This window comes from Perca flavescens, chromosome 24 (genome assembly GCF_004354835.1).
Source record: "Perca flavescens isolate YP-PL-M2 chromosome 24, PFLA_1.0, whole genome shotgun sequence".
NCBI classification, from domain to species: Eukaryota; Metazoa; Chordata; class Actinopteri; order Perciformes; family Percidae; genus Perca; species Perca flavescens.
Window position 1 is genome coordinate 9,754,659 of NC_041354.1, and position 27,362 is coordinate 9,782,020.

Genomic DNA, 27,362 nt, shown 5'->3' on the forward strand with positions numbered 1-27,362 from the left:
TCAAAGTTTAAAACTTTTATTTGTGAACCAATGAAATTAATTGCAATCCATCTGTGCCTTCTATCTTAAAGAATACATGAACATAAGGAAAAAACAAACGGCAAAATGTGACAGCTGGTGCCAGAGCAGGCATCATCACAGACACTGGCTTCATTGGAGGGGACAGGCAGGCCAATGACATTCTGCTGTGAAAATAAACTAACTGAAGCCTCACAGCTTGAATGTGGGGGGTTGAGGGTGTGGATGTGTCAACAATAGTTTTCCCCTCCAATGAAGCCGGTCAGTATAGCGATGCGTGCTGCCGGTTTAGAGTCTTTGAACAAAATACAAAAAAATATGAGCTGGAAGAACAGGATAATTTTTTTCACCTGCTATGGCAAACAATACACTAACAATGGACACTGAAGTTAAACACAAAAGGCAGGATTCAGTGTCTTGTTGCTTACAAGTGCTTTAACTTTAAAACTCTTGACTATTAAAACAATAATCTACACCAGCTGTCAGTATAGCGTAACAAATAATACCATAAACATTTTTCATCATATTAAAAAAAAAAAAAAAAAAGGAGAACTTTAGTTTCACTTATGTCAAAAATGCACCTTGGAACATATTTTCCACCCCACAAAAGATGGAGTTAGTTTGTTTGAGCAAAAACAATGTTGTCAGATGGGAATTTATAATAAGATTTTAGGGGAAGAAATTGGCCTACTCTCCATTTGATTGAAGAGACTTGCACAATTTTCAATAGCAAGGTCCCTTTACATTAAGAACTACTAATAACATCTCTTTACGTATTCACAAGTCTCTCAGTCCCATGATCCATTGCAGGTCTGCAAACTGTCTCCTTGAAGTGAAATTAAAACCAAGGAGACAAAGTTCTGGACAGACATTAAAGGGAATTAAATATTATACAGGAGAGCCTTTATTTTAAAACAAGGTCTTGAGTCCCGGCAGCTCTGTAGACCCAGTCTATCACCACCAACAACTTAGAACCAAATGAGTCATAGGGCCCTGTCAGGCAACGACAAAATTACCTTATTTATTCTGAAAATTAGCTTTATACTAAAGTACATCTTAATTCTGATATTTGCAACATTATTTCCCCTTCCTCATTGTTTGCAATTTTGTTTTTCCCTCCCGGAAAAAAATGACAATGAACCAAAACATCTGAGCAAGGCCAGGACCAAGGAGAGACCAACCCAGATCTCAATGAGGGATCATTGTCATCATCATCTGTTTTACACAGACCCTTACTGTTCTCTTGAAATCCTTAACCCAACGTACAAAATGTAGCCTGCCCCGGAGCACCACACAAGGATGTAACGGCAACCAAGTAAAATCATGACCTTATTGGGAGGGAGGGGGGGCCGCATCCTGAGTGTTTGACTGTCAGTCACCACTGCTAACATTACTGAGGTAGAGATTTGTCCTGGGTCGAGGACTGATGTTTTCATAAGCTCCCCAGCCAGAGAGGTGCCAGGTCTCAGCTTCTACACCTGCACACACTTTCTCTCTCTCTCTCACGCACGCACACACACGGTTGGACAGACCGACAAACAGCTTAGTATAACATAGTACTCATCTCTCTGTTCCTCTGTCTGTCCATTTAATACCCTGGCTTCCTTTGTGAGCTGGTAGGCAGAGAAAACCATCTATGGTGACTGGGAATGAAACACTGGGATGCAACTAGAAACAAACAAACAAACAAACAAACAAACAAACACACACACACACACACACACACACACACACACACACACACACACACACACACACGCTTATCTTCTAACACTTTTAAGCTCGTAGGTGATAGCTCAGTGGCACAAGCTCATTGCATGCTATCTTATCACCTCTGCACGAAAAAAACAACACTTTCCCTTTGTTACCTTTGCTACATTCGTTCATGAAAACCTGCCATGTGACAAGTTGGGTGGCTCTTTTCCCTACGACGGTCAATTCATTTAACGCTATTCTTGATATTGAGCCTGGAATTAAATTATTAAAATACTGCTGTGCTTTTTTTCTTTATATAAACCTATTAATGCAACATTCAAATAACAGTTTAAATTGACTGAATAGAGTGAAATGACCTAAGCTCTCTAATGACTCAGATGCTTAGAGTATCAGCATGACTTGTGATAGGTTTTGACATGATGCAACATAAGCAAGCGCTTGGACGCTGAGTTAAAATTATTATCTCCAAACTCCAGTCTTTATGCATAGCCTGCAGCTAAATGTGTTCAACAGACAACTAAAAAGAAGGTCATCATCAATAAAAGGAGTCAAACTAAACTAAAGCGGGTTAGAGGGAATCAACTTAAAAACAATGAGAGGACAGGTCATCTTTAACTGAAGACATGGAATCACTCAACTATTGCATACAAGTTGTCCAAAAAAAAAAAAAAAAAAAAAAAAAAAAAAAGTAGCTTTATATGGCCATGTTTGCTCAAAAACAAAAATCCAACAGCTTCCATTTTGGTTTTAACAGTTTCTCTTTTCCCCTGTGTTTAAGGGTTACAGATGATCTCTGCAGTACGATGATATTTGCTTGTTCAGAGTGGCGTGTAGGCAGCTCCATATTGGGGAGATATCTGTAACTTTCAGAGAGGAGATGTGGGCAGGACTTTGGCAAAGTTTGACAAGATGATTTCTCAAGATTGCCTGGGGGTGTAGAGGGGGACATGGCGGGACTACGAGGATGGCAGCATCGGTTGTCCACGAAAATGAGCAGCCGCTGAGGGGAAAGTTTAGGAGCAGGTACACCCTCAGCTAAAGAGTGGCGGTGCTGTTCTCACATGGACTCAAACTCATCGATGCGCTGCTTTGTGTTGCCCTGTCGAATCTGGCGCAGCGTTTTGTATTTGTCTCGGCCTGCTTTCACGTTTTCCGCGTGTAGCAAGTCATTCTGGGTCTTCTTGGTTTCATCTCTGGCATCGGCCAACTCTGAGCTTAATGTCTGGGAGATAAACGAGAAGGAAGGATAAGAAGACAAAGAAAAGGATGAATAAAAAAAGCAAAGATGAGGATAGAAAATGAAAGGGGAAAACAACAGAGAGCAGTAAAGAGACATAAAGGTAGCAGAGGAGAAAAGTGGAAAAAAAGAAACAGGACACTGGTGCAGAAGAGCAAAAATGGAAAAATACGCCTCAAAAGTAAACATCTGATTGACGCAAAGCTACAGCCTCTGGCTATGTTTAATATAAATAAATCCTTCCAATGAGGGAAACAACAACAGTTGTTGAAACTGCAACAGTTCAACTTACTTTAAATACTGAAGCAGGGGTTGGCAGTTACATAGGTTTGAGACAGAGGGCTGTTTGTTCATTCATTTTGTTTAAAATTTATTTAGTAAATTAAGGTTAATAACTGAATTCTTCTTGCCATAGCTTCAGTACAAGTCCTGGTTTATGCAGTAGCCCGGCTTAGATCTACAGGCCCTGGAATATATTTAAAGTTAGCAAAGATATGGAGAGATTTGATGTACTTTAATCTGATTGATTAATTACTTTTGTGTGGGTGTGTGTATATATATATATATATATATATATATATATATATATATATATATATATATATATATATATATATATATATATATATATATATATATCTTAAAGCCAGGCTACAGTCTAAGCCAGCACTTTAAACTCCTGCTTTTAACAGGAGTCAAAGAATGGACAGAGAAGTATGCCTTATCTTACCCTTATTTGCCATTTCTTGGCTGGTGTTTCTTCTTTGCAATAAAACTGCTGCTAGAAAATAATATAATCTCGTTATTTGTGTTTTTAAGACTCAAATCTCTTTTGGTTAAAAAAATTTAAAAAATAAAAAACGGAAGGATTTTTGTTTAGATTAAACAGATTTACATTGTTTATTAAAAAGAGGTGGTTTTATTCATAGGGTAAGTTTTAGACTCATTTCCACCCCAGGTTGCTTTTCTACACTGGGGTATCATTTATCAGATGGGGTTTTCTTTTTTGGGGATTTAAATGAACTTCATATTGAGTCTGAAAGTTCATTTGAACATGGGAAAAGCAGCTCCCAGGGTCATATCATTTTGGCAATGAACTTTGTGATATGTCAAAAGTTTTGACATAGCCCTTAAACGAAAAATGTCAGACTTCAGTGGCAAGCTAAATTTGACCCAGAGGCTGCCCCTCATCCCTTGCTCTCACCTGCAGCTGTTTCTTGACCCGCTCGTTCTTCTGGGCTTCAGTGACGCGCGCCTCTTCACTGCGGAGGTCTAACTGGCTGACGCCTTCATTGGAGAGCTCGGCGCTGGCTTCCGCGTGGTTTTCATCCTGCTCGTCATGCTCACTCTCAGCATGGCCGCTCAGAGGCGCTGGCACCACAGTCATTGCAGACTTCAGCTCCTCCTTGGTCTTCTCGAGGTCATCCTGGGCTGACAGAGCCTGCAGGGGAGGGCAGTGAGAGGGAGAGGGTGAGACAGAAACACATACCGAAATCACACCAGGCAGGGGAGAGTGAAATTATATACGCTGGTAGACCATGAGTGTAAAAAGACATCTGAGGAAGCCAATGTTGGCGTATGTAGGATTGGGGGAGAGGAGTCCTGTACCTTGTGCTGCCATTCTGTGGCCTCATCATCTTTCTTCCTCTTGGCTTCTTCCAGGAGAGCGATCTTGGCTGTAAATTCAGCCAGTTCAGCAGCCTGGGATTAAATAGAGACCCTGCTGTTACAAACACTGTACATTTACACACACAAGAATGTGCTCATCCTGAATTATCAATAACACACCAGTGAGCAAACACATACTGTAAATCCACATAGCCAACCTGTAAATGCTAACACCATCAGTGAAAACAAACGCACGCACCAGTTGTTCCTGGGTCTTCTGCTGGTCTGCGGCCTGTTTGGCCAGTTCTGCCTTGGCCTCCTCAGCCATTTGCCTCTCTCTCTCCAGCCTCTCGGCCTCCTCCCTTGCTCTCTTTCTCTCCTGCTCCAGCTCCAGGGCCCGGCGAGTCTGTTCCTCAAGCTCTGTGGAAGGGCAGGCACACAGACATGTTACACACCATGTCTATTTTAATTTGATCTTCTACACATTTCAAATTCAAACTTCAGTAGGATCTCTGCTGGTAGTGACTGTTCAAGTCAGGTACTGTTGATGCAGGGAAATCAATCTGAACTAATACATTATGTTTAACCTCTGTTGTTCAAGTATATTGTGTACTATCATCTCTAAATCCGACATTGGACACAGTGCTAGGGAAAAAACTACTTTCTGAACTTTCTGATTAAACACAAAACGGGAAAAAAAAACAGAGAGATTAAAGAGAGACCAACTTTTCAGTTCATTAGAAGTCTGATGAATAGACCTGTCTTTGGCCTTGATCACAGCCCTAGAGAGATTCTCTGATTTGACAGACACGAGGAGGGGAGAGGAAGGCAGCAGCAAAGATAAATGAACAGATGGATGGATAAAAAGAAAAAACGGGTACCTTTCTGAGCTCTCATCGTCTGATCTTCAATCTGTCTCAGTCTCTGCATGAGCTCGTCTTTCTCCCGCTCTATCCTCTCCTTCTCTTTCTCTGCATACTCTCGCTTCTTCTTCTCGTTCTCCAGCTGAGCCCTGAGAGGTTTAGTAACAACATCTTTCAGTATCTTTGAGTGAGAAACCTACATGTTACTATATTATAGTGACATATACAGAGAAACACAGCAAATCATGCACTCTTATGACCTGAATAAAGTACTCAGGCACTCCTTTTGCCTAGGATGTTAAAGAGGCAAGACTGCCCTCTAGTGGAGAAACCTCTACCTGCTACTTCTGTTTGGACACAGATTTATGTTTTGTCAAAAGTCAGTGAAGTGGGGGGGGTTATTGCCGTAAACACAATGAATATCACACACACACACACACACACACACACACACACACACACACACACACACACACACACACACACACACACACACACACACACACACACACACACACACACACACACACACACACACACACACACACACACACACACAGGTTCCCAGTATTCCTGTGCAGTACCTCTCCATCTGTTTGTGGTGCTTCTCCTCGCGGGCCTGAGCTTTCATCTGCTGCACCTCGATGGTGTCGGGCTTTCTCCTCCTCATGTACAACTCGTGGTTACCCATACACAAGGCCAGGATACGCTTGTTAATGCGCAGCCGCGGGGCATAAAACACAAAGTCCTACGTGTTTTAAGAAAGAGAGGGGAGAGAATATATCCTTTAACGTGAAGCACGACATGTTCTCTGTATCCATCAAGCAGAAAGTCAAATATCTGACGTTTTTAAACTTTTTTTAATCGGACACTCACAGGTGCTTTCTTGTCGATAGGTTTGATGACAAACTTCTTGTCATTGAAAGAGATGTTTCGAATCTCACTCCAGGGGAAGCCAATCTTTGGGGTTAACCTGAAAAAAATTATTTTATAAAATTTCAACTTCAGCGTCCCACTCACGTGAGGATATACAGCACAGGGTGTTACACAGTTGGTTGTAGAAAGTTTCACTCAGCCAGCAGATGGTGCCTAGTACGAATAGACCACTTTACAGGAAATCATGAGACTGAATACTCTGCTCCGATCTTCATATACAGCTTTTCAGTTAAGTGGTTAAGAATAGTGACAGAAAAGAGAAGTAGGTGGATAGAACTTAGCTCTTCTTCCAATATGTAAAAGTTTGGTGGGTGTTATCTAATAAGTGTCATAACTCATATTTACAAAGCCAAAGCTAAACACATGGATGTTCACAAGTCTGATCAATAAAGTAGAACTAGTCTGAGTGCTTATAGTACGTGCACTGCTGTCATAACAGAAAGAGCCTGCACAGAACCCAAATAATTATCCCTGTCCTTTGGCCGTTTGATGACTTAAGTCTTTGGACATCTATAAAAGCTAAAGTTAGATGAGAAATCATCCAAAAACAAAAAGCTCCAGGCAAAGGAAGCATACTCATTGCTAATAAATAAGACACAAGGCTCTGGCTCTGATCTTGTGAGGTTGGGTGATACAGCAGGTTTAACAGACATCGTTATGATGACACACGTTGGCACACATCGGTTGTGGCACACTTTGTCATAACTGCAAACCACAGCTCTGATGCCCTTGCACCCATGTGGTAATATGTGACTGGATTTAGATCAAAACACCCCCTCTATTTTGAGGGGGAAAAGAAACTAGTATTTGAATCTGAAAGCTGAGTATGGAGTTAGAATCATTCCAAAACCACACACACACACACAAAAAACGTGTTTTACACACACCCAATGATTCACAAACAAACTCAGTGTGGTTTGCAAATACAAAACATCATTCACAAACTAATGCATTTTGTTCTGCAAATAAGAAACCTACCTATCAAACAAATACAGTATGTTTTACACATAAAAATAAACGTATTTCTTCAATGACAAAAAATATCCTGCAAGTACAAACTAAAATCTTTCAAGTACAAAAAAAAAAATCCTTCAAGTACAAAAGTTCTAGTAAGTTATGAACCGTAATAACGTTTAAAACAATCTGCGTGTGTCTATGGTCCTGGTAGGCTTAAATTGACTTAACAGCACCACCTGCTGTTGTGGAGTGCAAATTACAGGACATTTGTTAGTAAATTTACCTGGATTTGTGTGTGACAGTTTTTTGTACTTGCAGAATTTGTTTTGTACTTGAAGGATTTTTTTTTGTACTTGAAGGATTTTTTTTTTGTACTTGCAGGATATTTTCATTGAGGATATTCATTGAAGAAATAAGTTTCTTTTTATGTGTAAAACATACTGTATTTGTTTGATAGGTAGGTTTCTTATTTGCAGAACAAAATGCATCAGTTTGTGAATGATGTTTTGTATTTGCAAACCACACTGAGTTTGTTTGTGAATCGTTGGGCGTGAGTAAAACACGTTTTGTGTGTGTGTGAGGTTTTGGCATGATTCTAACTCCATAGTTGAGGTCTTAACATGTCTCAGCCTTGATGGGAACTTTTAACAGTCTTCACCATTTTGTAAATAAACTCAGCAAATCTATTAGTGTGTGTGTGTGTGCGTGTCCCTTACTTGTCTTCGTGTTCATAGATGTTGAGGCCAAGGGCATCCACCCCCAGCCACAGCTGTGTGCCCTTCTTGTTTTTGATTTCAAAGTAGTTGACTCCATACATCTCCAAGTCCTGGGCGATTTTAAGATATTCCATCATAGAGTCCTCTCTGGAGAGGAGGAACATTAGCAGGAGTCAGAAGATCATAAATCATATAGTTTTTAAAAAAAAAAATCTTTTTAAACAAAACAAATCTGTGTATATTTTATTTTAAATTTTTTTTTTTAAAGCAAATTACGTAGTAATCATATGATCAAGTCATACATTCCAATAAAGGAAGTCAACTTTTGGTAGGTCGACTTTTGGCCTTGTACAGCCCTCTAGAATAAGTATATAGATTAGGGCTGTCAAACGATTACTTGTTTTAATCGCGATTAATCGCCAAATTTCTATAGTTTATCGCAATTAATCGCATGTTTTATCACATGAATAAAATTGTATTATTTTGCATTTCAGAACCGTTTTTAAGTACATATTAACAATGGAAAGCAATTATTACCAGTGTATCTTGATTGGGAATCAAATGAAAGAAAGAAAGTTACTTTATGAACTTGACTTTAAGATTATTTATTTATAGAAAAATGTGTGAATCTGTCATTATTGCACAATTCCTCCAAGTACCTAACCTAACTGAGATGTAACACTAACACTCTGCTCATACAGTACAAACAAAATGGTCCAAAACCAGATGCCACAGCAGGACATTTGTAACCTTTATATTTTTCTAATAAGGAATGTAACAATTCTCCTGGACAGAAAAGGGGGTGGACAATGTCCCAAATGACAAAAACAGTCAAAAAAACGATACAAACAACAGTCCTAAAACCGTTTGCCGATATACCGTTTGCCGATATTACTCACTGATGTCCAGTGATCACCGGTTAATGAGACAGCGTTTGCACTTTGCAGCAGTTACAGTTGGTCTGCTTTCTCCGTGGAGTACAGGCTGTGTATGTGTGAAACTACTGTCCCCCTCGCCAACTTTTTAAAAGTAAACTTTCTATTCAGAATCTTATCGCCATCCACTCAAAACGTAACGTTAGCCTACTACTCTTTGGCCGCCTTGCAAGCCCAAACAAGGGTGTGCGGCGTGGCTGTCGTTTTGTTTCCGGTCTAGCCAGATCCGGTGTGGTGTTGTTTTTCTAACGTTACTAGTAGTTGCAACAGCATGTGAAAAAAACTACAAAGTTTGCTAGGCCAAAAAGAACGTTAATCTCACAATAACAAAAATTAACGCCGTTGAAATGGGTTTGCGTTAACGCCGTTAATAACACGTTTAACTGACAGCACTAATATAGATATATTAAACTTCCTAAAAAGGACACAAGGCCAAACACCTACACTCAGATACAAATTTTCTCTGTCTCTCTAAGGGGTTTTCATGAAAGATTTAAACATACCTGAGCATTCCTCTGTGTTCTTCGTGCCAAGTCTGTATCCTGTCCTCCCACTGCTCCTTGGTCAGCTTGTGCTGCTCCAGGACTCTGTTTACACAAACACAATGACTTTACCTGAAGGGATGTTTAACAGCACAGAATTGTTTCCTGGAGAAGAAATCATTGAAAATTCCAACAACACGTCTGTACGTAAAAACTCAACACTTTGGCAATAGAAGTTGTGACATTTTTTTCCGGTTACCTCTGAGGCAGCAGTCTGTCATGGGTAAGATACCCAGGCTTGTGGGCATCTTTGTTGTAGTCTCCATACTTTGCCTGGACCGAGTATGACGCCAGAAGCACAGCCGTCTCTGGGGGACAGTAGTTCTCATCGTTCAGGATGGCCTCTTTCACCTGGCGGAACCGGAGGGAGTGAAGGAGCAAACACATGGAAGCTATTTATTGTATTCAACACTGCTTTCCCCCATAAATATCAATTTCAAACTCAGTTGAACATTTGGATGGACATTTCACTAGTGAGTGGCTTTATACCTGCAGGAAGAAGAGTCTCTGAGTGATCTCCTGGATTAGTTCCTCTGAGACATCCTCAGGGAAGAACTTGGCTCTGAACTTAAATTGCAGTGGGTTCTCTTTCTTCACATCCTGCTGGGTCACCTGGATGAAAAAGACCACATCATCATCCAACCACCCATTTATCAGCCTGTGTGTCACACAACTACATGCTTGTGACTTTGGTTTGTTGCATGAAGGACCCTGACCAAGAATTAAAAAGACAAGGAGGCACAGTGAGATAGTAAAAGGAAATGAAAACTGTGTTTTTTTGGTAGTTATGACACAGGATAAAATGAACGTAGAGGAAGACTAACCTTCTTATTAAGTTTGAGCCAAGTGCTGTAGCCTTTACTGTCCACATACTGTAGTCCAAAGAACCAGACCTCCCGCAGTCCCACTGTCTTCACCACCTGACAATAAAACAAAAACAAATTGGAAATCTTGCAGGTCTTGCATCACTTTAAAAATTATGTTAAATTGCTTTTATGGTGACAGATCTAAACAGACAGGAAATGGTTTAACAAGAGATAGGGTGATAGATTGCGGCTCCCACTGATGTATTTTGCATGTTTATTGAGATATAGAGAGAAACAAGAGGAAAAACAAATGGCGCCTGTGGTTGTAGTGGTTTAAAATGTAGACGTTTTTGTGGGGGGGGAAATCAAGAGAAGGCCAGTTGTGTATTATATACTTGAGTTATGTGTTGCGTATGTACCATTGACTTAAAACATTTTTATCAGAGGGGATTTGGTATTTTAGTTTTCTCTCTGTGTGATCATGGACACACCTCCAACACAGCTGTGGATCATGTAATCATGATTTGTATTTAAGCACTACACACTATGTCACTTTACTACTATGTGTCTTGAGAAAGGTCCTTCGTCGACCGACCAAATAAACCAATGCAGAGGTGACAAATGCTTGCGGGAATTTTCTTTCTTTTTTCTTGGAAAGAGATCATCTGTTGACGTGCCACAAAGGACCATGGTCTGAATTGAACTAGGAACATCCTGGTTAACCAGCAGGACGCCTACATACATAATTTTAGCTCTTTGGAAAGCAGTAACCAGTCAATATTTGTGGTTATTATGTCACCCATGCTCACCTGGTCAAAGAGCTGTTTTCCTGTGGTATTAGGTTGGATGGCAAACTCCAGCTCTGCATCCATGGTGGTTACACGGACATTGATCTAGAAACCAAACAACAACAAGTTTATTTTGTTTCCCATATTCCACAGGCCAAGGTTTTACATGAAGAGTGATCAGATACAGCACTGCTGCCTGACTGTTCTCATTACAAAAAGGTCACAAGTTTTCTTGAACTGTACATTGTTTTGTTTACAGTGAGGATTTTTTAAAATCAGGCCAAAAAGTCAACTTCTGAAAAAGTTTTACAGCATTTTGTTTAAACCAGTAAGTGGATTGGCCAAATACGCCTGGGACAATTACTCCCATTCTACAATAATATGATGTCTACCTCAGCCTTCAGCTCATTACTATGAGGGCCTTTTTTATATTATTTTTTTTATTTTGACTACACATCCACTAATCTAAATCATCAAATCAGGCAACATTACTGGAAGTAAATTGTCTTTTTAGCTTTGTTTTTGAAACATAATGCCTAGTGGGTAAGATGCATGGCTGTTAAATTCAGGCCTGGGACCTTTGTTGCATGTGTTACCCCTCTCCCACATTTCCTGTTTTATCTCTACTAACAAATGAATGCAAAATGAAAAAAAAATATCAGGACTATTTATACTTTCAAATCTGAGGTAGAAATGAGTGCTGCTGTCTGTGCTTAACTCTGACATTAATAAGCCTGTTGTATGCCATGAAATAAAAAGTTAAACATAAGTTTAATGTAGGATATAGCACACATGTATCAACACAACTGACAACGCAGAAGTGCTGCCGTCAAACTCTCTCGATAGACCACGATCTTCCAAGAAATTAGAGAATTCCTGGAGAAGAGAATGGAAGCATGTTTTCTCAGTATTCAATTTGTCAATCCCAACCCAGGTTTTGTAAAGGGGCTGTGTAAACTTGCATCTCTCCCCCTCTTTCCATCCTCCACTGCCAGAGTGAGCAAGCCCCACCTTTCAAGGCAGCCCACTACTCCAGGACCTCTTTTGGGGTGAAGCAGAGGATAAAACTCAGTCATTGGTTGCCGGTAAAAGGCAATGGCGGTAGGCCAGCAGCAGCTGATGGCACAGAACAGAGCGGGTCTGACCTCCGAGGCATCTCACATCCTTCCTCCCACACCTACGCACACACTGAGCTGTGTGTCGCTTTAGTAGTGGTTAACAACGCAAGAAGAGCGACAGAGAGAAATGCATGGTAGACAGAGAGAAATGCATGGTAGAGAGGAAGGCAAGAGGCAAAGTGAGAGTGCAAAAGCAAAAACTTTAGCAAGAGTGCAGAAAAAAAAAAAAGCGGTGGAGATTGAGTGCAACAGGAAGCAAGAGATGATCTGGGGTGAACTCCCTTTGAGATTAAGTTACAGCGAGGTTACTGTAGATGAGCCAACCATACAGAAAACGAGGGAAAGGAAAAGAGACACAATGAAGAAACTTGAGGAAAAGAACGTCTCTTTTTCCTCTTTGCAATTATACACAAAACCTCAGGAAGGCTTGCTTTGCATTTCTCTCCCTCTCCTCTCAATATTTCTTCATGGTCTCTCCTGCCTTCATCCCTCTCTGTTTCTCTCAATATCCCTGCAATGAATAATCCATGAAACTTGTGTCTATACAGCACATAGCTGGACTCCCCCACACCACATGGAGCTCAGACCACAATGTCTCCCACTCATTAATTACCCATGAAAAGTTGCAGCACTTTCACTACACTATAGGGCCTGTTCTGACCTGGTATTAAAATCAGATCTGAGTGATCCGATTGCAAGAGGACAGCTCCAGGTGCATGTGTTTTCACCGGTCTGTAGAATGTGTCTCCAAATGCATCCTCAGTGACCACTCATGATCGGATCTTACTTCCCAGCTCTATATGCGAATAAACATGTACATCATATCCGTTTGTATATAGGCTGGTTGTGTGTTTACTGTTTATAATGTCGGTTGTTACTTTCACATAAATCAAGTGAATAATGAAAAAGCGCCGCCCACAGTCTGCCTGCATGCCGCCCATAGACTGTAGCCTTTATAAGATGGTGCCGACTGACGGGTTGCAGGACCTGTACAGGAGAGAAAGATGGTTTTAAAAGTGTGTGTGTTCAGCTCTCAGTACGTTTGTAGCTTCTAACGGAATCTCTGTTGTTTGAAGTTTAGTTTATATTATAACTGCTTTATTTTACGTTTCATGTTCATTTATAGGAGTCGCGTTACGTTACTGCTGTAGAGCCCCAACATTTCCTGATTTTGCTGCTTCATAATAAAAGCATTCAAATACCCAAAAAACGGAGGACTTTTATTGTGAAGAACTTATAGGAAAGGAAACTCCACAAAGTGCTGTAGCTCTGGTAATGCGAGCCTAATAAATAACAGAAAGAGATGACATGAGAGAAAGAAGTTTTCTAGTAGCCTAATATCCTACATTGGTGAATTTGTAGGGATGCACCGAATATTCAGCCACCGAACATTTTTGGCCGAAAATGGCCCAAAAGGGCATTTTCAGTTTTCGGCCAAAATTCTTTTATCACCGAAACAATACGGCCGAAATGTTGTGATGACACAAACAGAAACCGCGACCTGCACGTGTGTGGGTACCCGTTCCACCTGCAAAGCGTCTCCTAAGCAAAGAGGTTGAGACGGACCACGGAGTGAAAACAATGAAAAGTACGCTCTTAGAGTCTGTTAGCTCACGTTTCAGTGAGATCTATTCGGATCCTCTGCACTTCATCGCGACTGTACTTGATCCGCGTTATAAAGACCATTACTTGGATGCGATATTTCTGCTAGATATTTTTTTAATTAAACTTTAATATTTATACAATTGCAATGCCTTAATTTTAGTAAAGTTAGTACACAGTCATAGCAATAAATGCAATGGTACCAATAATTAGCATAATTTCTTTCGGTGTTTCGGTTTTCGGTCTTGGTTTCCTCTTTTTTGGTTTCGGGCCAAGAATTTTCATTTCGGTGCATCCCTATGAATTTGTTTTATGAAACTAAAAATAACATTATTTTCAAGGCAACAGCGCTGCAGAAAGCTCAAGACCGCGGGGGATATAGGAGCAGGCAGCATGCAGGAACAAAAACACTGACAATACTAACAGTATATGATGATGATTTGAGTGGTTTGTGTGACGTAAGAAATACTTTGAATGAGTAGGCTAGCCTACGTAATTCAGCTCACAGTTGAGTAGGCAGTCTTTAATGTGGACACAGGACACTCCTGTTCTCACTGCTATTAGAATGTGGACATCTAAGACTCAAACAACCTCCAAATGCATTTTTTGCGATCCAATGTCGATGCTTCCTCAATGCATCCTGAGAGTGTTTTCATCTGTACTTAGAGCTGTCCCCTTGTGATCTGATCACTCAGGATGGATGTTAATGCCAAGTGAAAACGGGGTCAAAGACTTCTCGCATGAACACTCCTGCCAGGCCTAAACTATTACTGCAATGTCAACAGTCCATTTCTTCAACATTATTTTACTAAACTGGACTAAATTTTACGCCTGCCCCATGTTCATAATCTAACCTGCTTAAGGCCAAGCTTTATTTTGGTTGGAAAATGTGGCCCGCTTCGCGGAGAAAAGATTAAGGGACTAAATGATTGTATTCTGCCTTCAGTCAGGGTCCATTTTCAATGGATGTCGTTTCTCTAGTTTGTGCTCTTTGAGACCAAATCTCTATTTCTGTTGTGTTATTCAATGAAGATTCCACACAGAGGGGCACTTTATGGTTACTCCACATTAGAAGACCTAGGCTTAATCCATGTCTGGAAAATTAACCCACAATTTATGGAAGTAATCTGCAGGGGAGGAAAAAGAAATGGAATAACTTGGTTTTTCATGCAATTAAGTGAAAACAGAGTTCAGTGTGATGGACATAGTTGCCAGCGCGCGATGAACAGGAAAGACATGCACACACATTCAGTACAAACGTAGATCGAGCGATTAACATTTTAAAATCATTTTGTCCAAGATAATCACTGTATGAACAAAATTGTGCCTGCTCTGCAAAATCCCAACTTTTCAGTCAGCACTTAATTGACAGGAAACATTTAAGGAAATTCAGCTACAAATGCAATGATTACCAGCCAGGACAGTAACGTTGGTATTGATTTCACCCTGCCACAGTGCAGTCTCGAAAGTTTACAGCTGTGTGCGGTTGAGATCAAAATAAAGGACAACTTTGAAAATGGGTGTAGTCCGAGCAAGGGTGCCAAAAGTGGGGGGGGGGTGGAAAAGTGAAGGGGTGTAATAACAGAAGAGTGTTTGATGAGCTTATAATTAAAATCAAGTTTTTTTGCATGGTTCAGAGATGCTTTATGAATGCGAGTCTAGATCAGCCTGGGCACTCTACACCAATGCCACTGACATCCAATCCAATAAAATTAGCTGCTTTTTACAACACAGCCCTGTCAACATCATTTCAATGAGGATGGTAAGGATATGGTTACATAATAGAACATGAGCTACTGCTAACTAGGAAACCAGCTCTTGGCTCTGGTTGGTTTTGATAAGATGCAAGATACTTAAAAACCCAAAACAACAGATAATACTCCAATTATAAACCATCAACCAGAAGAAATATTTGAAATGTCAAAAAGAAGAAGAAGCTAACAATTATGTTTTGCAAAGTTCCATCAGAAGTAGTCTCGCACTGCCAGACCCACATCCACAGCGCTGCGGAGGAGGGTCTGGCTAGTCCACACAACATTCCAGGAAGAGAGAAAAACGTGCTCTGGTTTATTGGCATTTCTTTAAACCAATTACAATCATCTTGGGCGGTGCTAAGCACCGGACAATGATGGTGCCTCTGCAAAATAGTCTCGGGAAGGATCTTATTTTGGTGGAACATGTGCATGTTCAAAGGTTGTTTTAGTCGTGCAACAGAAAACTCAGATTGGACAGGTAGTCTAGCTAGCGGTCTGGATTTACCCTGCAGAGATCTGAGGAGCAGTTAACCATAGTCCTCAGAAATCCACCGGAGGTTAGAATGACAACACAAAGAAAGCAGAAGGTAAGTGACATCTGGCCAATCTGCACAATCCCAGAAATTAAACGATATAGACTACATTAGAAGCTACTATAAAAGCAACAAGGTCACTGCGCCCCATTTCATACTACTGCAGTCAGCCTTTAGGAACGCCGCACAACACACAGCTTTCAAACAAGAGGATCCATTACTCAGAAAAGCAGCTAGAAGAGGTTGTAAGCGTCGACACCTCCGCCCCTATCTTTTCACACCATGTATGTCCTGCAAACAATACACCATAATTGAATTTTCACATGAACACATTCTACAAAAAAGGCCTTTCACATATTCCTTGATTTACTGTTTACTACCAGCCTGTGGGTCTCTGTCAGGAAACTGTGGCCTTTTGCTCCTCTGTAAAAGTTATGTGCAAGATGGAGACCTACTATACTTCTGAGTTACTAGGGCTGTGTATTGGCAAGAATCTGGCGATACGATACGTATCACGATACATGGGTCACGATTCAATATATTTTTATACTGTGCGTAAGGCGATATATTGGGATTTTTTTAAAGTATAATTTTAGAAAAAAAAAAAAAAAAAAGACAATGTGCATAAATTCAAAGAAGTTTACTTTAGGTAAACAATTCAGTACACAGAAAATCAAACTGCTAGTTTGGGATTGTGGTTCACAGGTTCTTAGTGAGCAAATTGTTATATGCTGAAGTAGGCCAAAGTTCAGCCATAGCTACATTGTTAGCTTCTAGTAAAACGTCAGGTACTGCTAGGCACTTTTAGGTAAGGACCCTAGTGGTGCGTCTCAGCATAGCCATCTAGCGGTAGGGGGTTTAAACACAACATAAATGTGAACCATTGTCTTACATGAATATTTTTGCATGTAAACAAAAAAATAATAATAAAGTATAATAATTAAAAAAGAAAATCTATATAGTATTGCTAAATAAAATATAGAGATACTCAAGTGTATCGATTTTTTCTTAAACCCCCATGAGTTACAGTTGTCTCATGGTGTGATAGCATTTAACACTCACACACAGACTGTTTCTTTTGTTTGTAGTGTAGCATCTAGCCCATCTCACAGTGCTGTAACAAATGCTATACTGCCCTTGTGTGCAGAGCATGTGAACGGAGTGGAGCAGTGGTCAAAGTGGTGTTGCAACAGCTGCTTGTGTGGAAACGAGCCAAACTAAATGTGCCGGTGCCACGCACATTTTACTGGCACATGGTAAAAACCTGATTTAACTTTGGAAAATAGACTTCAACTAATTATATGACATTAAATGAAGCAAAACTACTAGGGCAACATCTTAATCAACTCTTGCAAGTGCACAATATAAGCCCCTGATAAACACACATCAACAAAATAACCTGTTCATGGTTTACTGGTGAATTAAGACTAGCTGCCTCATTGACTTTCTGAGATAGGAGTAGTTATGGAGAGTGTTGTGCTGAGCTGGGGTTTCCAAGTGACTGGCCTTGAATGTCCCTTCCCTGCATTTGTGTGGGGCCCGCCTGCCATCAGCAATCAGCTGTGAAAGAGCCAACCTATGTGCTGCATGTGTGTGTGTCTCTGCCAAAACATAGCCAACCCACGGAGCAGAGAGAGGTGGAATCCAGTATGGACCAGACAATCAGTTAATCCTATCTCTCCTGCTGAGAGAGGGGGAGGAAAAGAGGGACAACAACATGCCGAGGCACTGACACAGCTAATCACACACTGACAACTAAGAAGTCTCGAAGGAGCGACTTTTGTAAGCCTGTCCTTATGACTTATATGTCTGTCTGGTGATACTAGACAAACTGACTGGGCTACATGACCGTTCTTTAAAAAGAAAGTTAGATCATTTAGACATACGCGTTAGACAAGCAGTACACTACAAAAAGACAATTTAACAAGTTATCAGATTCACCCAATTTCTGCAGGTAAAAGTGTGTATACTTCCAGAAAATTATGGTGGGTTTGTGTAATGCCGCCACGTCATATGAGGGAGCCTGCGAGTCATTGTGTGGACTGACATGCCTTAAAACCTCCTAAGAGGCAAGAGGTAAACCCTAAAAGTAGCGTAAACCCTGATGTTCGCTTGATGTGGTCATGTTCCAGTTGCCGCATTGGTCTGAAACACACTTTAGAAGCATAGCGTCTAAAAAAGCCTATTCTTCAGCATTTTCAATAACGTTTTAGTTTCTTTGCCAACATTTTTCATGTTTGCAAGCATAATGAAAACACATTTGGAGCTAATATTTAGATGTGGTAAGTTGCTTTATGGCTGTACTTTAGCCCACAGCATCTTGTACCTGTGTTTTCTGCACAGTGTATATCAGCAGCAGGAAAACCATCTGTCTCACTAACTCCCTCTCTTTTTTCCATCCTTTTCTCATCTCTCTCTCTCTCTCTCTTCACTTACCTAAAACCAAAAGATACATGTGTTGATACAAGGTCAGCAACAAACAAAATGCATCATTACATGTCAATTTTAAGATAGCTAATGGCAGGCATTGGTGATATGACAAGGCTTTTCTGTGTTTTTATTGATTTTTTTCCCCCTTTATTTTGTTCATTGTTTTCCACCTCCGTCATTTTCTATAAGACAAAGTTTAAGGCTGGGAGTATTTGACACCATAGGTTTCTTCCTATCTCAACACTATAATTTGCTCTACCTTCCTTATGTGCAGTGTCACTAAACAGGCCTCAAGTGGTGGGGAGTATAGTTGAAGATTTGACAAGCAAGTGACAAATGAAGCCATTGAAGATGAAAGGCCAATGACTATCTCAGTGAGTCTCAAAACCAGTGGCACAATCATTTACATTTTGTTTTTTTGTTTCTACGTGCCATTTAAAGATTTTTCCAACTCCCCCTCTCAATTTCAAAGACAAGTTCTCACTCAGACGGGCCCTTTGTTAAATGTACAGCTGTTAAGTTACTGTAAGCTGTTTAGAGGAGCTTTGCTCAGACAGAACACACACACACACACACACAGAACACACACACACAGAACACACACACACACAGAACACACATACACACACAAATCTGGTCTGCTGGGGTCCGAGCAGCTGTCTGTCCCACCGATTAACCCCCCTGCAGGGTAAGGCAGGCTTCGGAAGGGAGGAGGAAAGGAAGGAGGAGAGAGAGCGTAGGAGGAATAACCGCTACCTACAAACACACATCATGCTTTGGGGGAAGGTAGGAAATGCTGTATGTGAAACATCCCTTTCACAAGAGGACAAAAAAAAAAAAAAAAAATCTACTTATCCATGTCCGGTCAACCGTAAAAAGGGATGTAAAAAAAAAACATAAAAAATAAACCTTTCCAGTGATTTCACAACATACACTAGAGGGATAATAAAGAGTAAGAGGGACGGCCATACTTATTCTATTTAATTACGGGACCTACATTTTGTATTGTAAATGAGGTGAAGGGTCAAACAAAACAGGCAATGGCAGGCAATTGCCCAGCACCAATATTCCAACTCCTTCCTTCCAACAACCCTCAGCATTTTCCTACCTCTTAAAATTCCTACAGAGTACCTCCTGAACACTACAACAAATTCCCATCTCCCTTTCTTCTATTTATCTATTTCCTATTATTCCCAAATTTGATGTTCACTTCATCTGACTCATTCCTGCCTTGACAGTGCCTCAGTCGTCTGGTGATAATCCTCTGTCTTCACCCTTCTTCTGTACTTCCACAAACAGGATGTTGACATAGACTGGGCCCCCAATGTACACAGCGGGCCCCTTGTCCAGCAAACGGGAAAACAGCCCCAAGCTAGAAGCCAGTGAGGGCCCTCTTCCTGTGGGCTGCTATCACCTCATCATGCCCTGGCCTCCAAACATATGTTCATAGACCCCCTGACACTAGGGCTGTGCAAATAATCTAATTTTGATCGTGATTTCGGCTCCTAACGATCACAAAAACAATGTAATCAAAAAAAAATACATTTTGCACATTACGTTTTGCAAGTAAACTCTTCTTTGTCTTGTATTCTGAATGAAAAAAAAATATATTTAAAAACGGTCAAAGTATTAAGGGAAATTTAACAATTCAAGGTGTTTTTACTGTTGATTTGTTTAATTGTTTCACTGTTTTTTTAAGTTCAATAAAAGCAACGTCTTTCCAAAAGTCAGTAATTGTGTTAAATAATCGTGATTTTGACCAAAATAATTGTGATTATGATTGTTTTCATAAACAGCCCTAACTGACAGACTTTTGTGCTTTATCCACACTGATGTTGATGCCATCAGCAGTGTTGGGCAAGTTACTTTTAAAAAGTAATTAGTTACAGTTACTTCTTCCAAAAAGTAACTAAATTAGTTACTCTGTTACAAATTATAAAAGTAACTAGTTACTTCAGAAAGTAACTACTGCATTACTTACAAGTACATTTTTAAATGCTCAAATGTGACCCCACCTCCACCCCTCTTTAACGGAACTTAAAATACACGTGCATGTTCAATTATTTATGATAAATCTGAATATAATGAAATGGACACTTACATTATTAACAGAAACAATGTACACACATCTAAACTATTTTAATGTTGCCGTGGGACAAAGTGAGACTAGCCTCCAATCAAATGCCTCGTATGCAGATATTATGTTTATAGTGGATCAATACAAATAACACAATAGATGTTTTGGGCATAATGGGCATTTCACGATTATATTTGTTCATTTAATTTTTTGGAGGGAAAAGTAAAGGCTATAATTCCATTAAGAGAAGGCAACTTTTGGATTATTTGGGCTCGCCATACCTGTCTCTTGTTGACCAACTCACTTGTGTTGTTTGTTGTGTGCCCGACTATGCGTGCTTTCAAACACCCGCCCAACTCTACCTCTGATTGGCTTACCATGAAATTTTACTCAACCTCAGCCAATCGTCAGCATTTATGCGCTTGTCTCGTGCATTGCCCACTAACCAAGGAAGAACAATAAAAAAAAAAATCTTTGCCTCTCGGCTCAGAGATCTAGATGGTCTGATGAAAAGAAAAAAAAAAAGCTTCAATTAGAGTAATGCGCCATATTTTTTTGGCAGTAACGGTAACAGCGTTATTAAGATGGGAAGAGTAATCAATTAGATTACTCGTTACTGAAAAAACTAACGCCGTTATTTATAAACGCCATTATTCCCATCACTGGCCCTCAGATAGGGATGCTAATCTAATTCATGATCAATGGCTCATCATTAAAAACAGTATGTTACGGACACTTACGGGCAAAACTGAAGACCGAAAAACTCAACCAGTCTGTAAGACTGACTGACAGACTGGTGAAATAGTAGTGTAAACAGATTGCTTAAGCCAGCAATGTGCTGATTGGTTTTAAGTGGTTGGTCTCATAAAAAAAGCTGGTGCACACAACCTAAAAACTTGTCAAAAGTCAGGACAGTTTACAAATTGCTGTAAACCTCAGCTGTGAAATGGCCCTTTTTACATATAGAAGATACCTTGTTGCTATGATGCCTTTTGAGTGTCAGTCTAATTATTATAACTTCAATTACGCAATTAAGTTCAGAAGAAAAAAAAAAAAAAAAAAAGATTGTCCCTGAATCTGTCTTAGTCACTGGTTCACTTGCAATGCAACATAATGCTCGTAATTCTACATGCTTTGCTGCCATTAAGAACATCTTATGTATGTGTGTTCATGTAAAACCAATAAAATGAATCTCAACACAGTCAACTGGTATCATTCGTTTCTTTTTTGACACCTCACTTGACCTGTAATATCACCACAACCTTAACCATGATGTGCTCATAGTTCACTGCAAAAGCCAAGTGTTTCTGTGTTTGAAAAGAAACTGCTATTGTAGGTTATGACTGATGCAAAATCAATATTGAAAAACAACGCTAGCTCAACATACCCTTATGTTACTCAACCTTGTGATATTTTTTAATTCTTTGGTTACAGATGAATGCTGAAACTGAGGCTTAAAAGGAACACGCCGACTTATTGGGAATTTAGCTTATTCACCATAACTACCAGAGTAAGACAAGTCGATACATACCCTTCTCATCTCCGTGCGTGCTGTAACACTGTCTGACGGTTCCAGCATTAGCTTAGCCCAGCACAGATCCTGCAGGTAACTGGTTCCAACTAGCCTACTGCTCCCAATTGTGACAAAAGTGACAAAATAACACCAACATGTTCCTATTTACATGTTGTGATTTGTAAGTCTGGCGTGTACAAAAAACAACACCAACATGAGACACAGCCGTCTTCTAACTGTAAACAAACCGGGAACTATATTCTCAGACAGGCTTGCTGCGAGCATATCACTCCGCCCAAGTACTATATTCTTCCGCCTGAGAATATAGTTCCTGGTTTGTTTACAGTTAGAAGACGGCTGTGTCTCATGTTACGTTGTTTTTTGTACACGCTGTGACTCTATAAATCACGACATGTAAATAGGAACATGTTGGCGTTATTTTGTCACTTATTCGGAGCAGTAGGATTGTTGGAACCATTCACCTGCATGTTCTGTGCTGGCCTGATGCCGCTGGAGCCGTCAGACAGCGTTACAGCACGCACAGAGATGAGAAGGGTATGTATCGACTTGTCTAACTCTGGGGGTTACGGTGAATAAGCTAAATTCCCAATAAGTCGGCGTGTTCCTTTAAGAGGCCAATTCCAAAAGGTTTTTTTTTTTTTTTTTTTTTTTTTTTTAATGTCTGGCACCAATCCCAGAGAAGGTCATGTCTGACGGACCCTGCTTTGGTTTCCTCTGTTTGCTGTGCCAGTGCCTCCCTGCGACAAGCTGTACTTTCCCTCTCAGTTATTGTCTGTGACAGAGATGCCGCTCTGGCATGAGCGGCCAGCCTTCCACTTTCCTAGGAGCTGTTTTGGGATGACTGCGTGGCCTGGTGACTCAGGGGACAAGTAGAGGATGACATCAGTGCCTGGCTGTTCCTCTTCTGTAGCTTCCTAAACCCCACCACCCACCCACAAACACCCACCACCTCAAGAGACAGAAGATATGCTTCACTTGTGGTAAAGCCTGCTGTACCGAGTTCCTAGGAAAGTTTATGATTTAAGTTTCAGCAACTTGACCTTGAAAACTTTCCATGAAAGAAATTCTAAATCAAACGTAATGTAAGATTTGTTTGAAAATTCATCAAGTAGACCAGAGTTTGTCGACTAAAAATGCCAAACCGTCACTACTTTGCTTAGAGTGGCCTGGACAACTTTATACTTTGAAAAATATATTCCTGTAAAGTGAAACGTAATTGTGCAACATGCAATATCCCCAGACTCATGCGTGAGCTCTACCCAAGGAGGTCGGTTTATGATGAAAAAGCAGCATGACAACAGTCGGAAAGACAGCCATGAAGAGACTGCATCAAATTGCTTTTGTTTGGGTGTTGTTCACATCCCAGGACTCTGGCATTCACTCCACCCTTTAAGCAACAATGGCAGCAGTGTTGCAGTTGCAAGGCCTGTGGGCCAGGCAGTTCATTTCACACTCTGGCTGTTGTTTACTTGGAAGAAGAGGAGTATGAGGAGTGGGAACAGACATGGGGGTGAAACTGCCACTTCGCAGAATGCACAAATGTAGCTTTCGGCAGTAGTGTATACCGACTGGAGAGATTCAGTTTATACAAGCAGACTATGCAGGAACAAACAAGCAACTATAATCTTTCTGATTCATATCATATATCCTGATATGGCTACTGCTTAAAAGGTTCTAACAAGTCAAGTTTTCTTTTTTTATACATTAAACAAGGGGAATCGATTAGCAGGAAAAGTGCCTAACTTAAGTGTTTTTTTTCCTGGCTTCTTTCCCATAGCGCTGCATTTCTGTATACCTCTGTAGAACACAGTAGGATAAAAGCTGCTGACATTTTTATGCCAACTCTCATGTAGCTCCTTTCAGCCTCTTACCGGTTTCGGCATCTTTGCTTCCTCTCCTCCTTACACACAACAGCTGAGAGGATAAATCCGTCACAGGACGGCAACAACAGCTGTATCACAGGGCCTGAAAGTAAAAGAGACACTTTTTCACATCTTCATGAGTGAAACAATACAAGAAGCTGCCTAAGTACAACATGATTTACTTGTGTTTTTTTTGTATTCTCTCTGTAACTAAATGATTTGGCAAGAAACAATACACCACAGTGATTCATCTTTAAATTTAGCAGAAATTATTCCATCCAAGTTGAATGTTTTCTTTTTGGTTCTATCAGATATCTCAATCAAGTCCTGAATTCAGTGGTGTAGACAATGCACACAACAGAAAATAACAGAACATAAAGTTTAAGAAGAAAAAAAAAAAAAAAAGTGTGGTGGTTTCGCATTCAATCTCAACATGCACTATCATGTTGCTGTACATAGTGCACATACAGTAACTATTGCAAGCAAGCCTATCAGGGGGAAAACTACTTAAATCATCATAACTACGGAACAGAAAACTGGAAGACAGTCAAGGCATTATGTGATGAGGACTCATGGGCACTGTAAACTGATAGTCAGTTATACTTTATCAAAATTAAAATATCTGTCTGACACGAATTATATTTGGACTACACTTTTTTTTTCATCCATTTCACCATGCATCTCATCAATGCACGCTATGTATGTCACACTCTAGGTACACTCTAGTTGAAACACAAGCTTGCAAGTTAGGTAATGACCTGGGCTGAACTGCCATATGATACTGAAATGATCCAGGGAAAACAAGCGTTTTCATTATATGAGCATGTCACATCAATCAGATTTGGATGCTTCAGTTTATGGTCTGACGGTATAGTGCTGAGTTGTAGATACCATATCACAATCTTAAAGCTTACAAAGTGGTCTATTAGGAAATGGCAGAGCAGTAACACATCATAACCTGCTTGAACAGCATCATTATTTGCTGCTGACTGTGTCTTGCTACAAAACACTTAAGCAGAAGGGGGTGCTTTCTGTCACTGGGCCGGGCTAGCAACCAGTTTGGATGACAGTTTGATAGTTCAAACCTCATTTACTTGGCATTGCCATTATTACATTTCTATACATTTTCACGAAACACTGCTGGTCGAACAGCCAGCTGTCCTGTTCGCTTATATCCTTCAATTTGGGGGAAATTCGGCATGCAGTTCTAGTCCTATACAATCATGTAGTGGCAAATTGGCAACTATCACGTTAATAATACCACCTACTTTATTTTTTGAAATAACGTACAGCTCAAAATACGTCCAGAAACTAAAAACAAGACCACCAAAAGGACCCTACTCCATATTGGTAACTGCAGAAAGAAGAATGATAACCATCACACAGACTAAGTGTAATGCTCTCAACAGTCAAACACTCAATGATAGTGGACTTACAGAATAACAGTGCGGCAAATACAAGGGTTATGTTCAAGACAAATGTGCAATTAAGGAAGCCCACTGATAACTGCAGCTGTACGTTAACGTGAACGTTTGTAGCGTTACTCCAGAAGAAGACATGCCCACTTGTAGCTCGTGAGCAATTAGCTTGCGTATTTACCCGCCGAGAGTTGGCTTCCGTTACACGGTAATTTAACCACAATTTAATCAAATGGGTTACACTTTTAGCACAACGTTAGCTGCAACAGGGGGAAAAATATATACGTTTGACGTGTCAAAAGCCTTATTTTCTGAGTTTCACTCGGTTACACACTCATAGCCTGACATTTTCATGCTAGGTAGTGGGTGTAGTCTACATAACGGGACAGGCATAGCCAAGGTTTGCCTCGCTCGTAACGTAACACGTGAAGTTTTAAAGCCTGAAATGTTTGGCCATCATTAATTTACCATCTTTGCCAACAAAAAAAAATAAACTACCGAGAAATTGTGAATAACGTTACGCAAGGCAAGCTACGCTACGGTGTGTTTAAAGGCAGTTTAAGGGACACAACTTCGTACAAGTCATCATTTCTAAATATGAATTGGTCGAACACGAGGACATCCGCTACGCTTCAAACTCAAGAGAAGCTTATCTTCTAGCAAAAGGCAACTCACCGGGGGTATGAAGTATATCTTTAGGTTGATACTAGGAAAGCCTGTTATCGTCAAACGTGACAAAATATTCACGCTGAGAAATCCGTTCAGCTCCTCGTTCCTTATCTCTTAGTGCTTTTGACGAAACGAATTCCCACAGACATAGAACCCGTTGAAGTCTTAACCATAAGGCGATTTGGGGGGCTAGTGTCGAGCCAGCCGGAATAAAATACTACGGCTTCCGGTCTCAACTTTAAAAATAAAAGTCTCATGAAAGCATGAGAAGAAGTAAATCATCACTTAAAGGTTCCATATTATGCTCATTTTCAGGTTCATACTTGTACTTTGGGGTTTCTACTAGAACATGTTAACATGCTTAAATGTTCAAAAAACACTTTATTTTTCTCATACTGTCTGTCTGAGTATACCTGTATTCATCCTCCGTCTGAAACCCTCCGTTTTAGCGCCTGCCTCTTTAAACTCCCCTCTGTTGAAAAAGCCCAGTCTGCTCTTATTGATCAGCGTTTCCGGGTGTTCCACATTTGTACTCTTGAAGGGTACGTCCAGAGCCGGTCTACGGAGAGCCATTTCACTCCCTATTAAGCCCCATTGTACCGGAATTTGGTTGCAGTTCCACCAGAGTTCCACTGGGGGTGATCGCAGGCAAGTACAAAATGAATGGGTTTCTATGAAGCTAGACGGCTAAATTTGTCTCCTCGCCCGATTGCCGTTGACAAATCTCAGATTTGATTGTGGTTTTTGCAAGTTCAAGGATTATAGGTCGAAAGTTGAATGAATGAGTACTTATGTCCTTTGGATTTCTTACAGGTTGAGTCATTGTTGCCCATAACACGCTAGCATTCTGCTAATGAATGCTGATTGGTCAGTGAAGGACTGATTACGACCAGAGAACCCGCTTGATGGCATCCGAAGCGGAACTAGAATGTCAGAGTGAATATTTCGGCGTAGTCTTTAAAACATTAGCAAACCTCTTTCTAGCACGTGTATTGACAGGGAGAGCCTAACCTGTCAGCTGTGTTGTTGATGCCTCGAGAGAAAAAAGGAAGCGACGTCATTGACATTTTAAAAGGCTTTTTAGAACAAAAAAGCCACTTAAAAGTGGATTTTGAGGGGTATAGCTCCATAAAGTCCCATTCATTCTGCACTTGCCTGTGAGCGCCCCCCTATATGCATACCTGCAAACTAGTCGCTTTTCAGCAAAAATCGCCGTTTTGAATGGGAAAATGCCATCCACGTG

The 27,362-nt window shown here is 40.4% G+C and overlaps 2 protein-coding genes across 3 annotated transcripts in view; one reads left to right on the top strand and one right to left on the bottom strand.

Moving 5' to 3' along the window:
- On the bottom strand, positions 1–26,313 carry LOC114551128 (radixin). Of its 2 annotated transcripts, XM_028572229.1 has the most exons (15): positions 26,126–26,313; positions 24,042–24,135; positions 11,144–11,227; positions 10,353–10,448; positions 10,018–10,140; positions 9,728–9,879; positions 9,490–9,573; positions 8,052–8,198; positions 6,319–6,415; positions 6,027–6,190; positions 5,461–5,591; positions 4,839–4,999; positions 4,580–4,672; positions 4,176–4,412; positions 1–2,956 (listed from the first exon to the last, which is right to left on the bottom strand). In XM_028572229.1, exons 2-15 carry the CDS (start codon positions 24,051–24,053, stop codon positions 2,792–2,794), a joined length of 1,746 nt encoding a protein of 581 aa, XP_028428030.1. In that variant the 5' UTR covers positions 24,054–24,135; positions 26,126–26,313; the 3' UTR covers positions 1–2,791. The 2 variants fall into 2 exon arrangements, with proteins under 2 accessions (XP_028428030.1, XP_028428031.1); XM_028572230.1 differs by lacking the exons at positions 9,728–9,879; positions 10,018–10,140; positions 10,353–10,448; positions 24,042–24,135; positions 26,126–26,313 and having other exon boundaries at positions 11,144–11,202.
- Positions 25,557–27,362, top strand: part of mcf2la (mcf.2 cell line derived transforming sequence-like a) — a 53,316-nt gene continuing 51,510 nt past the window's right edge. Inside the window, exon 1 of the mRNA XM_028572226.1 lies at positions 25,557–25,658. The gene's annotated coding sequence lies outside the window, so the exon portion shown is untranslated. The remainder of the gene's footprint in view (positions 25,659–27,362) is intronic.

What these genes read in the sequence shown, in the direction of transcription:
- LOC114551128 (XM_028572229.1), bottom strand. An exon ending in GACAGACTGCTGCCTCAGAG is followed by an intron (nt 9,574 to 9,727) that starts GTAACCGGAAAA and finishes TTGTGTAAACAG; the next exon opens with AGTCCTGGAGCAGCACAAGC. An exon ending in GACGATGAGAGCTCAGAAAG is followed by an intron (nt 5,000 to 5,460) that starts GTACCCGTTTTT and finishes GCCCTTCCACAG; the next exon opens with AGCTTGAGGAACAGACTCGC.